At 38.3% G+C, this 18,691-nt stretch overlaps 1 protein-coding gene across 2 annotated transcripts in view; it reads right to left on the bottom strand.

The window, feature by feature from the left end:
* The window catches only part of KLHL15 (kelch like family member 15), a 31,598-nt gene extending 13,450 nt beyond the window's left edge, over positions 1-18,148 (bottom strand). The window contains exons 1-3 of one of the 2 annotated variants that reach the window (XM_070365317.1): positions 17,704-18,148; positions 11,651-11,701; positions 4,837-5,548 (exon numbers count right to left, since the gene is read on the bottom strand). In XM_070365317.1, coding sequence (XP_070221418.1) covers positions 4,837-5,541 — 705 coding nt within the window. In that variant the 5' untranslated portion in view covers positions 5,542-5,548; positions 11,651-11,701; positions 17,704-18,148. The remainder of the gene's footprint in view (positions 1-4,836; positions 5,549-11,650; positions 11,702-17,703) is intronic. The other variant, XM_005904033.3, reaches the window with a different exon arrangement.
* Between the last annotated feature and the right edge of the window lie 543 nt (positions 18,149-18,691).

Genomic DNA, 18,691 nt, shown 5'->3' with positions numbered 1-18,691 from the left:
CTTACCTGGAGAATCCCAGGGACAGCAGAGCCTGGTGGGCTGCCGTCTATGGGGTCGCCCAGAGTCGGACACGACTGAAGTGACTTAGCAGCAGCAGCAGCAGCCTTTCTAAGCATAAAATTTCACTCTGATCCTAGGATTAATATTCACTAGTAATGAATTTATCTTTTAATGGACTATCAAAATTATCTCAAGGCTGTAAATATCCTTATAACAACAAATTTTATCAAACGTAGATATGATTTGTTAAATCCAAATATAGTCTCAGTGAAGAATTAACATCTTTTCTCATTAAAACATTAGTTTTGCTCTTCAAAAGTTTATATAAACTCAGTTTGGGGGGATATGGTGAATTACATTTAACAGATCAGAGGGAAAAAGCACATTAGGTATCTGAATATCATAAACTAATTTATAAAATGAAATATTTGAAATAAAGCAGAATTCATCTATATAACCTAATTCCTTCAAAAATATTTTCTTCTGATAAATTTTAAGATTTTATGATTATGATTAATACAATTTCTAGGGACATCATTGGTATGCTAAATCTTACTTTATGCATATTTATGATATGGAAGATAAACCAATATATGAGTATTTTAATGACTAACGTAACAAATTTGCTAAAAAGATCTCTTCTGTACAAAAAAGTACATGTGCCTTTTGCCAAATATATGTTCACTTCATGTTTTTGATAAACCAATAATTGTTTCTTAAAAACTAAAAGACCAAAGAGAACAAAGTTTAAAACTATTTAAATCTTCACATCAGTGAAATTCAGAATGACAAATGTCAGGCCTAATCTCTGTCAACAGATGCAAAGACCATTAGAGTTGCAAAAATATATGCCACAGACACTTACATTATGTAAAAACTGAAATTGATGTCTAGTATTAAAACTCGGAATCCACTATAGATAAAACGAATCATAAGAACTCCTTAACAACTATATCAAAAGGACAAGATCCTTAAATTTATTTTCAGCTTTCCTTGATTACGCAGTAAAAACTCCAGAATTGTGCTTTCATATCTTATTTCCATATCTTATACCTTTTTCAGTGCCATTAAAATTTTTAGGCTATGTTTCATTCATGCAAACATGTTAGGATTTTCACATCTCTGTACCAACTTTTAAGCCACCCAGGCAGGGCCACAGGGTTAATTACATGCTTCCTGCACCACAGAATCTTTTCCTCTCCCTACTCCAGTAGCTCGAACTGAGAAGCAAGCAGACCTGGGTTCCAGTCTGGACAGTGCCACCTACTCTGGGATAAGACTCCCAGACCATTCTGAGCCTGTTTCCCTAGCTACAAAACAGAGAACCTATTAACTTTGCCTATGTGTAGAGCATGGCCTGGCATGTTATGTGTAAGGTGTTCAGATTAGGAGAATCACTGCCTCGAAGGAACTTGGTGTGGAAATCTGGGAGTCTTGGTCTCTTGGGTGAAGATCCTATCCCAGAGTATACAGTACAGAAGTTTAAGACAGTCTGTTTTCAGCTGGGGGGAAATTCTAGTAGAGGACTAGGGGAAAAGAATAAACCCAAAGACTCTGGCAGATCTAGAGGGCATGATCCAGGTCCCTGGAATCAGTGGGGGCTCTTCCTTGGGGAGAGGCAGAATGACCCCTTACAAAGCCACTGCTCAGATCTGATTGAGCGTTAACTACCCAAGAAGAATTAAAATCTCTCAAGATTCCTTCACCAAGTTCTGTTCAATCACTTTTAAATTGTCCTGGGGCCAGGGGAAGGATTCAGACAAAGAAATGCTATTCTCAAGTTATCTGCATCAATAGAATAATTAGATAAAGTATCTGTTAATTGAACACTAAACCTAACAGAACATTTCTAAAGGCTAAAACTCCAGGAGAGGGGTTAAATATGTGAAAAAGGCTGTTTAACGTATGCACCTTTAGAGTTTCTAAAGCACAACTTAACTCCTTGAACTTCTAGAGCAGCTTGGTGCAACAGAAAGATGATCTGAGCCACAAATGTGAGCCAGAGATATAATTTTTATACTTTCTATCAGCCATATTTTAAGAAGTAAAAAGGTAAAATTGACCTTAATAATGTATTTTGTTTAATCCAATATATCCAAAATATCATTTCAACATATAATCAATATAAAAGTTAGTAATGAGGTAATTTATATCCTTTTTGTCATCTTTTAATCTTTGAAATCTCAAATCAGATGTGTCACATTTCAAGTATTCAAAAGCCACAAGCGGTGACTGTACTGAACAGAGCAGTTCTAGAGTTATAAATATACAACTTTTTTTAAGTAAGAAAGAATAATCTTTTAATTTTGACACTTTAGCTAGTTTCAGTTTCTATAAATTGAATGGAAGAGTTCCAAATTTTTTAAAGGGAGGGGAACTTTATGAATGTAAAAGAAACCTAACACAGAATACTGTGAATGAAGTCCTTGATGATTTGGGGCTACTTAACCTCCTAATACAAAAAAGAATGGTAAATTCTAAGTTTGATCAGAGCTGCTAAGCGGTTTTCCAAGACTTTCTCTGGCATTACAACAATATTTTCCTGTAACTGTTCCTGAAAATACAGGATGCTAGATGTTAGATGTGTTAATAGGAAATATAAGGAAGAGAGCAACTAAGTTAACATCAACACAAGGAAATCTGATAAATCCAGAATGTGGGGACACACTAAGATAATTGCTAATTTGATTTTTCTCAAAAAAAAAAAAAAAAGTGGACTGTTTTAGATTAAGAAAGATTAAAAAGACATGATAACTAAAAGCAATGCATAAACCATGACTGGATTGTAGGGCATTTGGGGGACAACTTTGAATATTAACTAGCTATTAGTTGATACTAGGGTCTTACTGTTAATTTTCCTGGGTGAAATGTATTGAACTTGAGTAGGAAAACATCGTTATTCTTAGAAGAGTTATGTTAATAAGTATTAAGAGACAAGATGTTGTATTTTCAACTTATTCTCTAAGATTCAGCAAAGGAAAATCTATATAGAGAAAATATGGTAAAATGTTAACAGTTCTTGAATCTAGGTGATAGTTACATAGCTATTCATTATACTATTCTTTCAACTTTTTATATGTTTGAGTATCCTCAGCATAAACAAGAAAAAGAAAGGACCATTCCAGATTAAAAGAGAGACATCATAACTAATGTGCTATATGAACCTTGATTAAATCTTCAAAAAACAGCTTAAAAAAGACATCTTGGAGATAACTGAGAATATCAGAAAATAAACTGGGATATTACATGATATTAAGGAAAGACTGTTAATTTCAATAATGGTATTATGGTTGTGTAGAATTACCTCTCTCTTGCAACTCAGCACTAAAAAATCACTTACTGCTATCAATTACCCATCATAATGTCTTACAAGAGGGAAAATTTTATTTTATTTTCTATTTCATGAGCACCTCCATCTAAACTGAAGTTGGGGAGGGCAAGGTTGTTTGCTTTAGTAGTGGGAAAGCATCTGCATCTAACATGTAAAGACAAAACAGGATTCCCCAGGAAAAGAAGGCAATAAAAACAATAAAAAAATCAAAACAGCAGAGAAAAATGATTTGCACTGCTGACATGGGGCTGATTATCACTGAACAAAAAGTAATTAAGAAGTGTATTCTTTAGTTTCAATTATGTCTGCCGTATCAGTACATTCTGAGAATAAAGATAAAATCCCACAAAATTGAGTTATCTATTGAAAGTATAATTTAATGATATTTCACACCATTTCAGAGGGGGAAAAAACACATCCCAGGCTGCCGAGTGTTATTTAAGGCACAAATTTGCTTATTTTTCAAATGGTATAAACAACCCTTCTTTGCAAATATTGTATTTTTATCACCAGGTCTGGTAACTAAAACTGAGGAACTACCTAACATGAAGGGTGTCAACCAAAGATTTAAGTATGCTTTCTAGAAAGAAGAAAAGATGCAAGAGGTAAACAGAGCCTCAGAGGTAACCATGTGATTAGAAACCAATTAAGTTAAGCAATTACCGAAAATGCTTTCTCTCCTTTGGGCAAGAAAGGATCACAACTGAGACTGGTAAAAAACGAAAAATGCTTACATGCAAAAAGGCCAAGGCTGTTTTGGAGAAAGACAATTTTAAGATAGCAGAACTGTTACATGGGAAAAGGTACACAGGAATGTTTGATCAATGTAGATAGAAGATTTATTTATAGTCTTATTTGCTTTGAAATGCCAAAAACAACGGTTTTGGACAAATATATGTTTTCATGGTTAAATGTAGTTAGTATTCACAGTGCGGGGCAGCGGGGTGAGGCGGGGAATGGACAAAGAGGGGGATGCAGAACTAGGTAAGAGAAGGGAAGAAAATCACCACCAAGGCCTACTGCTTTTCAACGTCTATTTTATGTTCCTCCTTACTACATTTTAGAGGAATAAAAGGTTGTGTTAATGTTTAACATTCAGAACTATAAAACTCCTCTCGACTCTAATTTCAGTATGGATCACTTAAATTAATTTTTAAAAAGAGAGCTAGACTGACCCAGTTCAGATTTAATTACTCTGTGAAAAGAATGAGAAGCTAAAGCAAACTTACAATCTTTTAGATTAAATAATTATACTTCAACTTTAAAAGTACCTTCTAAGTGAAACTACTTTACCACCTACCTGGTCCATCTTTTAACCACAAAATGTGTTTTTAAAAAACCTAAATACGCAAGCTACAACAAATTAGACTTCTTATATGTAACTATTCTTAAAAACTATTCATTCCCTTTTTGGCTCAAACCAAGCCTGGGAATCTTATCTCTAAAGACATGCTGCCTTATTAACTAAATGATGAGTCTTGTCTATTTCTTTCAAATGCACCAACCTTTTCAAAAACACTGGATGGGGTCATCAGACAAAATCTGATGTTCTGAATGATGGTATCGGTATGTCTCCAGCGTCTTCTATCATGCCGCAGCCAAGACTGCACAGCCTCGTACAGCTCTATCTCTGGGAATCTGCTCAGATGATCATTATCCAAGTAAGACATGAGCTTCTCAAAGCTCAGGTAAGACAGGAAGTCAGGCCTGGACATGAGTGGTACAAAGTTGTCTAGCAGAAAAGTATCCAACTTCTCCCTGACTCCTTCGATGTTTACACCGAAATCATCTAAGAGTCTCATAATTTCTGCACAATTTTCTAAGCAGATTTTCGCTAACAGGAAAGAGCAGCAGAACTTCACCACCTCTATAAGTTGAACATACATGGCAGCCTGAAGAATCTCGTGAACTGTACTCATACTCAGTTCTATAGTTCCATAGTACATAAACTGAAGGACGTGGCTGAAGCCTGTAGCAGTTAGACCTTTTAAGTGAATTTTGTTCTGATCCCGCTCCCTCATGTCTGCAGTAAACATAATTCTGAAGTAATCACTCTGGGTAGCCAAGAGTGCTTTATGGGCCTGGAACTGATGGTCTTCAATAACCAGAGTGACATCAAGAAGCAATCCCTCCTCATACAGTGCTCTGAACCCAGCAGAGACACTGGTGTCATGGATGGAGGAACAGAATCCTTCCATGTCCCCTGCCATGGATCACCTGGAAAAAAAGTAATCAAAGAAAACTGTGTTAATCATTTCCATGCATTCTAAAGACATTATTAACTTAGAACTTAAACAATTTTTAAAATTATCTCAATTCTACTGTGTTAAGTCTCACATATACAAACCCTTTGGAAGAAGACAACTTAAAGATTTGCAGGTTAATATTTTTGGCTCCCCTACCTGGTGAAAAAAATCTATTAAATATCTATTCAACAACAGTAAATTATTAACTTACAAATATATGCCTATCACAGTGACTTTACACTGTTTACCAAATATATTTAAACATGTCCCCAAATCATCAACCAAAAAGAATTTCTTAGCCAAATGCTAAATCGTGAGAAAGAGAGACAAAAAAGAAATTAAACCAAAAAGTATACTGTTGACCTTGAAACTTACCCAAACTTAAACTGACCTTGAAACTTACCCAAAGAAAATAATCAGATAGATATGCCAACTTGTACACACAAAGGTTTTTCTTTCTAGCCTCATTTATGATTTAAAAAACTGGAAAGTATTCAAAAGCCCAACAACAGAAACAAGTATGGTACAGTCCTATAATGGATTACTGTAGTAACTAAAAATGATGGCAGCAATATACCTAATTCTGACAAATAACATTTACTATGCATTGTTATGTGAAAAAAAGGCAGGTAACTACAGTATGCTCAGTATATTTTCAAATATTAAATACACACACACATATATATATGTTTAGATGAGAAAAAGTCTGGAGGAATATATACCAAAATTATGTCCCTGGGGTAGTGGGATTTCAGGAAATTTTGAGTATACTTACTTACCTCATTAACCTTGTTTTAAAACAGTGAGCTTATATTGCTTATATATTTAAAACATAAATATACAATTTTAAAGGAAATTAAACTGCATTTTTGCATATCAGAGAAATGAAGCCAAAATAGTGGAATTATAATTAGATCTCTTAAGCAGAATAATTCAGTCTATCAGACGTCTTATGAAGCTAAGTAATTTTCTTCTTTTCACACAACCCCCCCCAGGCCAACTATCTGTCCTCTCCTCAACTCTCACCCTCACATACCTCTGAGCTTCCTCCCCTATGACACATCCTCATCCACGAATTCCCTCCCAACCCTTTCCACTGTGCCCTGTAGAACCTTGCTTCAGTGTAAACAAACTCCCCTACAGTGTCATGGTGGTCACAGAAAGTTTTCTCTGCAGTCTGATTTAAAAACAAAACAAAACAAAATGAAACGAAACACCCTCTTCTATGTTCTTAGAACAAAATGCTCTTCTACAGCTTACAATCTACCTCCTGAGCCTTCTCTTGGCTTTCTACTGTCCTTTTTCTAAAATATGGCTTTTCTCTTAGTTAAAATCCACCTTCTATTGCTCCCTGTTATTTATCACATACACATATCCTGATCTCTCTTCCCTCCACATTTGCTGATGACTGTGTTACTTGGCTAAGAGTCATTTTCTCCACCTCTTCAATGTTCACCTAAGATCGCTCACCCAAAAACTGAGAGGTGAAGTTCTCTGATCACCTAAACTCGTGTCACCTCCCTTCTTACTCCATTTTAAAATCTTATGCTCAAATCTGCTGGGCCTCACCAGAGTCAGGAACTGATCCACACCTGAAATCTTGTCAACTGCCCACTCTCTGGCTTAATATTCTCCTCCCCTTTCATTTGGTCTGTCACCTCCAAACTTTACCTGGCCTTCTCCAGCTTAGATCTTCTGGTATCAGACCCCCAACTCCCAACCTCTTTCCTTACCCTGGTTGGGTGTTTGGGTGGGCCACGAGCCCTCCAGCGAAGCAGCTGGAACCAGTCACTGCTGGCACCTGCTCCATCCTCTTCTTCATGTAGACCATCGCTGCCAGCCTCACCACTCTTATCACAGATGCCTTCCCCTTTGTTAACTAAAAGAGCACCTCTGTGTGCCAGGCACTATTAGACATAAAGGTGTGTACCATTCAGGAATCCCCTCTGCACCCTGGGTTTGGCAGAGCCTTCAGCTGCCGAGAGTAAAAACGGCGCTTTCACAGACTAGTGTACTAACAGGCACTGTCTCTCCAATCTTTGGGCAAGCTATCACTCGATTTGACTACTTTGTTTGACACTCTATTTTAACTCCCTGACATATTAACCCATTTATTCAGTAGTTATCCCAGTCTGGGGTTATCTCCAAGAAAATAAAAACCCTTTGTTAATAAATAAGAAAAAAGTCTGAAAGGATAATAAACTAAAATGCTAAAAAAAAAAAAAAAAAAAAAAAAAGTTATTTTGGACGGGAGACTATCTGGCAAGTCTTTTTTTTTTCTTTTGGCTGATCTGTGTTTGCTAATCTATCTTCAATAAAAGCATATTACTGCTTTCAAAAAGCTCATTTTTAAAGATCTACAAAATCCTCTGTCAAATCCAATGGTTACATCATAGTCCCTTGTTTCTCAGGATCTTTCTGCAGCATGACTTACTCCCTTGGCTCATCACTCTCTCAGCCTCAGGCCTCTATTTTCCTAGTTCTCTTCCTATTTTGGGGCTGCTTATTTCTCAGTCTCCTTCCTGGACTTACTTTTCTTGAGCTATCCCTTAAACATGGGTGTTCCCCAGGATTCTATTCTTGCACCTTTTATCTTTTCATCTAAACACTGTATTTCCCTCAAAGAGCTCATCTAAACCCATGGTTTCTACTAACATTTACCTTTACCAATGCCTTGACCATCACTGTCCCAATCACTATCCTTACACTAGTACTACATAGCACATCTCCTGTTAGATATCTCTGGGTACACCACAGGGATCTCAAAATCATGTCTAGGCAGAATCCTAATTCTCTCCTCTCCCCAATCAGTTCTTTCTTTTGTATTCCCTTCTTATCAAGAGGATTCTAGGTACCTCTTTCTCCCCATTTGTCCCTAACTTACCTGTAAGTCTTATTAATTATACTACATGCTCACTTACGTTAACCTACTTAAGACAGTAAAGTATGCACAAGATACTTTACATCAAAATTTTTATTAGTAATCCATTAATCCAAAAGCTTTATACTTTCATTTTGGAAAGGGAGAACACAAGAGAGCTGTCTATAATTTGGAAAATCGATACAAAATATTTTAGACACTGTAATCAATGCTTGGCAGAACTACTTTACTAACACATTCAAGATTAAAGCAAGCTATCAGATTTTATTTCTTGAATTACTTTTAAAGGCAGGATGGGGAACACGTGTATACCTGCAGCGGATTCATGTTGATGTATGGCAAAACCAATACAATATTGTAAAGTAATTAGCCTCCAATTAAAATAAATTAATTTATATTTTAGAAAAAGGCAAATTTAATAAACTTAGAATTTTCCAACTGATATAAAGTACATATACACAAATGCATACTGTGAACAAAAGGAACATCACCCACCATGGTATCCGAATAATTAAACATTCCGGTTAGTAGAGTGCTATGAACATCACACGAATTAGCAGTTTTCAAAATAATTTGAATAAAAAATATAACAAATTAAACTGGATGAAAATTTCAGTATTTCACTATCTTTCTCAGGATCATTAAGGACACCAACTATCACTCTGACTCATCAAGATTTATTGGTCATTTTTAATGCAGATTTAATAATGGAAGGCTGAACACCAGCATTCACATACTTGAGATGAAACTGCTTTGTGTCATTATCTGTTATTTGACAGTGCCTAAAATACCATGTATTTCACTTCTTGTCAAAGTAACCCTCTCTATTCAACAGGTATCACTATGTGATAAAGTCTCAAACAGCTAATATTCACCTTTCTGACAAAGATTCCATCTAAAGCAAAGTTTTTCAAGGAGACACTATGCTTTCTCAAAAAAAAAGTAACCTAGCTTCCAGATACTTAATATGGTGTAAACATCATAGCACAAAGGAGGTGGGAGGGAATTGGTAAGCTGTGAGGCAAAAGATCCTTTCGGCCTTTAGATGTAAGGGCAGCACCTGCTGTCCTCTAGGCACCCAGCCCACAGAGCGGGGGTTCCTAGCAGACAGGCTTCCATGGACACACTAACAGTATGTCAGATTCGGTCAGATGGGCTGGGAAATATGAATTAAGATGAGTGCTCCTGTGTCGAGAATCTACAAAGAAGAGAGAAAGAAAAAGAAATAGACGTGCACTGTGTATGACTGGAACTAGAACATGTCAAAGAGTAGCTTCTGCTCAGTTGTGGGCACCAACTTTTGCCTGTCATGTGGGCTGAGTATCAGAGAATGCCAGTCAACTGAGAAAAAAGAGGAAAGCCAAGACAGAAGAAAGAGAGTGCTCCTTAACGCCTTCATTTTCCCAGTTCCTAGGCCCAGCTCCATTCCTGCCAGTGGGTGCTGAGAGAAATCCTTACATGCTCAGGATAAATCCCACCCCCCACCCCCCACTGGCCTTTACTACCTCAGGTGGGTTTTTCCTACCTATAACCAAGGTTCCTAATTAAGAGAGTTTTAAAATAGAAATACTTTGAGTAAGTTACTCAAACTTTCTTGGCCTTATCTCCATATCTACAAAGGCATTAAACATGATGATTTCTAAATATTTTTAGTCATAAAACTTTCATTTATTTTACTTTTATATGATTTTACAGATGTGTAAAGCACTTTAGCTTGGAAATTTGCAGTCACTCTTTCTACATGAAAAAGCTTTGTGCATCTATCAGTGTGACAGCTTTAGGGAAGTAGCAATATCTTACACTTTTATGGGAAGCATGTATATCGATAGTATCAATGTTAACTGCCCAACATGATACAGTCTCTAAACAGTAGTGAGTACAGGTCTGGAGTCAGATGCCCGTGTTTGAATCCTGGTTGTATCTCTTATTAGCTCTGTGACCTTGGGGCAAGCTACTTAGCCTCTCTGTGTTCTAATGTCCTCCTCTGTAAAAAGGGGATACTAATATTAATAGAGCCTATTTCATAGGCTGCTGTGAGAAATAAACGAGTTAATACACATGACAATGTAGAACAGCATATGGTCCTCAAGTATACTATAGCCTTAGGGCCTATTATTACGCCCCTTCACTTACTGTTACTGGAACGAATAAAATAACCCTGACCCTTTAACAGTCCAGTTAATGTGGAGAAACCCTTCTTAGCAACACCACTTCAAACCTAGCTTATTTTCTTAGTAGTCTCCCAGGACTCAAGCCACCTCTGACTTGATAGATGAAGATACTAATATCCATAGGTGATATTTTTCTTCAAGGTCATACAACTAGTTAGAAACAGAATTAAGGCTAGAACCTGATTTGCAAAACATACAAAATAGTGTGGCTAGAAAAGAGCAAAATCTTTGAAATCAGAGCACTTATTAGTACTTACCATCAGTGTGTCTGGGAGAAATCTAACTTCCTGACCTCAGTTTCCATCCATATATTAGGAACAATCATCATCTATTATTATTGAGTTGGGGTGATGATCAAATAAATTAAGGTAAGTTAAATGTCTAGCCCAGAGGGAAGCACCCCACCAGAGGTCAATCAATGCTGCCTTCCCTATCTAACTCTTACCTAATGTCCTTATCACCCACACAACCACAGGAACTTAACACCCTTCAAACTCCCCTCTATAGACCCCACACCACCCTAAGGTTTACCACAATGCAAATTTATAAGAGATCAGGAAATGTATTGGTAGTCAAAACACTGGACCTTGTTTGCAATGGCATTGTTTTCCATTTTTTCTCTTCACACAAGCACAATTTTCTAGCTTTTCTGCCCCAACAAGAATAACTACTCTTTGTATTTGTGCTGTTCAAAAACCTATGGGGTTTTTGAACACTGGAAATATGGTTAGATCAAATTGAGATGTGCTTTAAGTGTAAAATGAACACCAGATTTTGAAGACTTAGTACAAAAAAAGGAAAATATCTCATTATACAAATTTTTAATAGTGATTACATGTTGGAATAATATTTTGGATATACTGAGTTAAACAAAACATTACAATTAATCTCACCTGTTTTCTACTTTTTAAAACTGTGGCTATGAGAAAATTGTAAATTACATATGTGGCTTGCATTATATTCTGTTGTACAGCATGGATCTGTAACATAAATGTTTAAGGCATCAAACAACCAAACTTACAAATGAACACGTGAAACAAAACCACCTTGTTCACAATCCATACCCTGGAAGCTATAAAGAAAAAAAAAAAAGGCTTAAATTAAAATAAAACAAAAATAACACACAAAAAAACACATATAAACAAATAACAAGAAAAAGTGTAAGAAAAAATACAAAAAGGAAAACATAAAATTTATATAATTATAGAAATTTAAGGAATTAATAATTGTAAGAACTAATCACTAAAAGTAAACAAAATCAAGTAATTCTACAAAATCAATGAGGTTTGGAAAAAAAATCTGTTAAGGAGCTTTGAGAAAAGTTATTTACTAACAAACAAAATGCTCAGTGTACAAAAATCATGTATCCTCACTCTTGAAAACAGGTAAGTCAGATTAAGAGAAATCATGGGTTTATAAACCTGCATACCCTTGGCCTTCTACACTTCTGTATTCTACATTTGGCCTTCAGAATTTCAAACAGTAGGTTTTTTTCAAAAGGGGAACCAACTTAAACTAAATGACAAGGCATACTTATATTATCAGGAAAGAAACACTGGAGTTTGTCCTATTCCATAAACTTGGCACTGACTAAAGAAAAACGAAAGCCTCACATTCTCTATGCATGAGAATGAGTGGTATAGTATTTCTCAAAGTGTGGTCCAGGGGCTTCAGTCTCCACAGAGGACTTTGTGAGATCAAAACAATTTTCATAATAATTTTAAAAGTGATTTTTCTTGTTTACTTTCATTCTCTCAGTGTTTTCCAGAGACTACATGTGATAAGAAATGATAAGAAGCCATTGTTTTTTATTAAGCCAGACATTAAAGAGACTTTCAAAAATGTAATAAAACTATGCCATTCTTCTAAGTATTTTGTTGTTTGGGAAAGTAGTTATTTTTCATTTAAAAAATGCTATTTAGGAACTTCCCTGGTGGTCCAGTGGTTAAGACTCTGAGCTCCCAATGCAGCGGGCTCAGGAACTAAGATCCCACAGGCCCTGGTGAGGCCAGAAAAAAAAATTTAGAATTAACAAGTAATGGGACTTTAAATTCATTTTAAGTATTTTTTCAAACTTCCCAGTTTTAATTTCTAAAATGCTCAATATAAATAGATACAACCCACATAAACAAAAGCTCTTTGAGATTCCAATAAATTTTAAGAATATAATGACGTTCTAAGACCAAAAAGTAAGTGCCACTTACTGTACAAGAGATAAATGACAATACACACACACATACACAAAGCAACCTCTTCCCACCTCTGCTCTGAAAGACCATTATTGCTATTTATACCACAGAAATTTCTAACAGTTCAAACTCTCTAGTGACGAGTAAACAAAGTCTGATGAGGGTAAAACTAGACAGGAACTCAAAGGCAAAGAAATTAAATGCTTCCTTTTCAGCTAGAAGGCTGTCACTCTGATTGGAAGGCAAAATTCTAGGCAAGTAGAGATGTTTCAAAATTAACTAACCTCCATATTTATGCCATAAGCAAAAATTTAATGCTTTCACACTATCCCCACAGCTGCTTGAAAATTCATACAAATCCCTAATTTATTCAGTACCAAAGCTAGATTCTCAGAGGTTGATATGCACATCTTCAGTGAAAATTTGAAATTATTTCATATTACCTTTATCCTCAAACTGTTAGCCTACCAATGTTAAACCCTATGTAGAAAATGCCATAGTTGCATACTAAAAAAAAAAAAAACGCAAGGCTTACTATAGATAAAAATAGAATTAATTTCTGAGTCATAAAATTCCTCACAATTTCTTTAATCTATAAAGTAAAAATCTTTTATTTAACAATCTCAAAGTGACCAACTTAATCTAAAAGGAAAGAAAAATTCAAAAACAGACCAACTTTATTAGCTCTATTCATAGCCCTTTTACCCTGAGATATACTGCTCAAATTGAGAAACAATTAAGTCTAATATTAGAGAAAAGGCTGCCTAAGTTAACTAATTTGTTTAGTACTGGAAATTCTTTCTTGTCCATCAGAATGTTTTTATAACTCAGTACCAAACTGCCAATGACTATTTAACTAAGCTTTTAGGAAGGCTCTGGGTCCTCCAGCCTCCCAGTTGGCATCTGTTATCTAAATTACTTCATTTTTCAGGTATGTTTAGCATTTAGTCATCCTATAATAAAAAGAACCCTTATGAGAAAAAAAACCCCACTCCTGTTTCAATGCTATTTTTTCATCAGAAGATTTTAATTTAATGCTCCTCTGCTTATTCCTCACAAGTAAAAGTAGTCCAAGAGTGATGTCATGGAAAACAGCTTCCCTAGCCTTTAGAGATTGGATCCAGTGAGAATTCTAGGAAAAGCCTCTACTGGGGAATAAAACCCCAAATCTTCTAAGTTACTTTCTAACATGAAATCATCAATACTATAATGTTAACATCTTAGTTTTACACAAGAAGTAAACAACTAAACTGAACCTTCTGGAAGGTCTTAATGTTATGATACGGATTTCCTGTAAATCTTTTAAGTGATGCAGAATCATTAACTAAATTCAATGATCTTATCAGAGACAAAGAATAAATCTTCTATTCGTTTCTATCTGCTTCAGTGATTCAGCCAGATGAATTTTAAAGGGCTTATATTAAAAACAGAAAGCCTGAGGAAATATCTTGCCTTTTCTAGTTTCTTTATTCCAAAGTTAAAATTTTTAATTCTGAAAAGGCCTCCCACTTTCGGACCAGCAGTATATATATGTATATGTGTGTATATATATACACACAAACACACACCCATGGCAAAGATGAACTATGAGTTTCTCCAGTGACTCCTAGAACAGCAGTAATAAATAATAATTATCTCCTAATTCCTGCCCCTTGTTCACCCTGTCCCAGACACACTAGCCTCTTTGCTGCTTCTTGAAAACCAGTCAACACACCCACCTTAAAGCCCCTAAACTTGCCGTTCCCTCTGACTGGATCACTAATCCCAACATACATGGCTCCCTTTAGATCTTTACTCCAGTGTTTTATCTTGGTGAGGCACCCCCCACCCCGCAACCCCTCTTTAAAAGAGAAAACCACCCACCCACCATATTCAACAGAAAATCTTCCTTTTCCCTTTCTGTTTTTTCTCCACAGTATACTAAATGAGATACAGGCTATATTCCTTACTCAGTTTATTTTTCTGTTGTTTTTCTTTTTTTGTTTTGTATTCACTGTTGTATTCCCAGAACCTTGCTAGGAACGCTGCTTGGCACATAATAAGTGCTTAATAAATACTTACAGGATGAATAGATAAGTTTAACTCTCAGAACCCTCCATGTTCTGTAACCATCCCTGATTTAGAGATAAATCAAAACTCGAGGGGGTTAAGTAACTTGCCCAAGGCTGTGATTCCTAATAAGATGGGGCCAGTTTGACTTCAGAGCCTTGGAGTTTAACCACTATCCTGCAATCTTTCACCAATAACTGCCTTTCATGTCTCTTCAGTTAAAAAAAACAACACATCAGGACTTCCCTGGAGGCGCACTGGTTAAGACTCCCCTTCCAATGCAGGGGGTGCAGGTTCGATCCCTGGTCTGAGAACTAGGATTCCACATGCAGTGTGGCACGGCCAAATATTTTTTTTTAATTAGGGGGGAAAAAAGTCCACACGGACTGAAAGTGAAAGTCTCTCAGTAGCATCCGACTCTTTGCAACCCCATGGACTGAATTCTCCAGGCCAGAATACTGGAGTGGGTAGCCTTTCCCTTCTCCAGGAGATCTTCCAAACCCAGGGATCATACCCAAGTCTTCCGCATTGCGGGCGGATTCTTTACCAGCTGAGCCACAATGGAAGCCCAAGAATACTGGAATGGGTAGCCTATTCCTTCTCCAGCGGATCTTCCCCACCCAGGAATCGAACCGGGGTCTCCAGCATTGCAGGCGGATTCTTTACCAACTGAGCTATCAGGGAAGCCCACATGGACTACAGCATACCAATTCAAAAGAAGTATATTCTAATAATTTAATCCAACGTCTCCTAAACTACAGATCCATTCTCCTCACAGTTAATGTTTTTCACTCTCAAAACATTTAAAATAGGAAAAGGCAAATTTGACAACTGACGTGCTACATAATTTGGGGAACCCAGGGCAAAATGAAAATGCGGGACCCCTCGTTCAAAAGCTGGAAAAAAGTGTCATTAAAGGTACTAAAGTATTAAAAAAAAAAAAAAAAGTTACTGAAGTATAAAGCTTTCTCCTTTCTTCTGAGGTCTCTCTCTACATATCATGGTGTTCTTTTAATTTGCTATTTAATGCATTCTAAGTAAAGATAAATCAGAAATTTACATTATTATCATGAATTTTACTGTTCACCTTTATACTGTACAATACCAGTTTTACGCGCTGATTATTAAACCAAGTTTGGGGTTCTTCTGGACACCCATGAAGCCACACCAGTCCCGGTTCCAAAATTTTACCCCCAGGTAACCCAGATCAAGGCAAAAAGATGGCCAAACTTTGAAATTCCCAATAAAGCAATGATTTGCCAAAATTTTATCTTCAGGACAAGCAGTAAGTCCAACGTATAAAAGCTAGCACATTAAAGTAGGCTCTTCCTTTTGCTAATTTAATCCTGCCGCCTTATATTATTCTGCCTTTTTTTAAAAAACAAAAGCATATTCATAAAGACAGTCGGCACTGGATTATAAATTTAATAAAACATTTCAGGAAAAAAACTCAGAAAACCCATTTATTAGCTAAAACTAACTATATATTTTAAAAAGCTTCTCTTTCACTTTTTATGACCCATTTTTAAAAGCCAGACCATATATTTTTAATGTGCCGAATAAGAATGATCCCATACTGTTACACATATGTATTATAAATTCTGATAAAAAAATCCGATTTTCAACCCACAAGTATTTAAGGCTTACGTATTTCATTATCCCCCCCCAAGCTAATCAGCAATAAAAAGTGCAAATTAACATCCCTTACCATAGAAAAACTGGTTCCAAGCACCAACTAAGTGTGGTGATGAATAAAAAGAGAATTAAATTACATAAACACTATATTAAGTGTCAAAAAGCTGAGATTTTCTATACATTTCTAGATCTATTAGTTACAGAAATCCGAATGCATGTATAAGCTCTCCAAAAACAATTTTCAAATTAGTAGAGATATTCAGGCATCTTGTTTCCTAGATATGAAAAACAAGCAATAAAAATTAAGGTATATATCTTGACACCATTTTCCAAATGACAATTTTATCAAGATATTAATCTTGAAAAGAAAAATGTAAATCCGAAAAACAGAAAAGACTCAACAAATGCAAGGTGTTTAATATTCCGAGTAAGCAAAAGGGCATAAGCGGCCTAGAAAAATGAAAAGCAAAGCACCTCAGAAACGTTAAATTTGAATTAAAGAATACCGTTATTTAAATAAGCAGTTAGCATTTCGGAGGAAGAAGGCCAAGCAATGTGACTATATCTAATCGATTCAGAGCAGTGCTTTACTAATTTCCGTCCTTATCGCTTATACTTATAATATAGGGAAAAAAGAGGCAGCAACAGTTAGCCACTACAACATTCACCACTCTGGCAAAGGTTACTTTAAAAATTGCCTTGCATTTTTACAACACTTTACAGCTACGGATTATTTTCACATATATGACCTCATACAGTCCTCACTACCCTGTGATGTGGCTATTACCGACTCGATTTCATAGATAAGAAACCGAGGTTCGGTAAGCGATTTTCTCAGAGTCACCTAGTCGAACCCAGACCTTCTGATTCCGCGTTTTACGCCTCGCATTTCACATAGTTCTATTTCAGGCAAAAATAGCATTTTTAAAGGGAAGGAGCGGGATAGGGAGAAAATAATCATGGTACCTGCAGCTGTGTGCTGCAAAAAATGGCTGAATTATGCTTCCTTTTTTTTTTTTCTCCTTGGGAAAAAAATTAGATTTCAAACAATCTAAGTAAACTCAAAGACAAATTAGATTTCGGCGTCAACCAAATGTGCGACTGGGGTCAGTGCTGAGGGGCTACCGAATCCGAACCTAGCGCGGAGCCGCGGACGAAGCCCGGGCTCCCGCAGGCCGGAGGGCCAGGGGCGGCTACGCACCTCGGGGGTCTGTCCAGCCTCTAGTGGACGGCAGTCTGCATCAGGAAGAAGCGGGCCAACGGGCCGGACGGTGGGCGGTCGGGCGCCGGGACGGCACTCGGCAGGCTCCTCGAACGTCTACAAGAAGCCGCTCCCGGGCCGAGCCAGGGCGCTCTGGCGGGGGGCGAGAGTGCGCGCCTGCGGCCCCCACGAAACCAGTCCTGGGAAAGAAGACAGCTCTGAGGAGAGATTCGAGACAGTCGGGCGAGGCGGAGCGGCGTCGGGGCCGGGGTCGGCCTTGCCAACGCCAGGGGCTTCGCAGCGCCCGGCGGGGTTCGGCGGGAGGGCCGACGCGGGGCCTCGGGCGGAGAGAGGGGCTGGGGGGCCGCGGGTAGCAGGAGAAGCACCGGCGGTGAAGACGTCGACGACGGCGTCTCCGGGCTTCTGCCCCAGAGCGCGCGGAGCCTCAGGATCACCCACGCCGGGGGTGGAGGAAGGCGGGAAAGGGGCGGGAAAGGGGCGGAGCTTGCGGGGCCACGAGCCAGGGGCCGCTCCGGGCCGCGCGCCCCCTGCGGGCCGCGGGAGCCGCCCGGGGCCCGCCCAGGGAGGCGGGGCCCGCCGGCAGGGGGCCCAGTGCGCCGTCGTACAACGCGGAAGCCTGCCACGCGGGTAGGGCGGTCGAAGGGTGGGAAGCCGAGAGTTGGAACGCAGGCCCGGGAGGCACCCTCGGCCCCCGCCGGCGCCTCGAGGGGGCCCGCGCGCGGGCAGCGGCCTGGAGGGTGTTTACCTTCCCCCTGGTCGAGCGCCAATGCCGCCATCTTTCAGCCAGCGCGCGTCACTTCCGGCGCCGCGGGAGCGGGAGCGGGTGTGGGAGCGGGATGGGGGCAGGGCTGTCCCACGCCCGCGGGGCCCCACGTTCTGCCCGCCACGCCAGCGGGCCGCAAGGAGGGAGTAAAGCGGTCGGCGCTGCGGCCGTGGGCCCGGCCCAACGCGGCTTCCCGTGCGGCTT

This window comes from Bos mutus, chromosome X (genome assembly GCF_027580195.1).
Source record: "Bos mutus isolate GX-2022 chromosome X, NWIPB_WYAK_1.1, whole genome shotgun sequence".
In the NCBI taxonomy this organism is placed as follows: domain Eukaryota; kingdom Metazoa; phylum Chordata; class Mammalia; order Artiodactyla; family Bovidae; genus Bos; species Bos mutus.
This window is presented reverse-complemented; position numbering and strand designations above follow the sequence as displayed.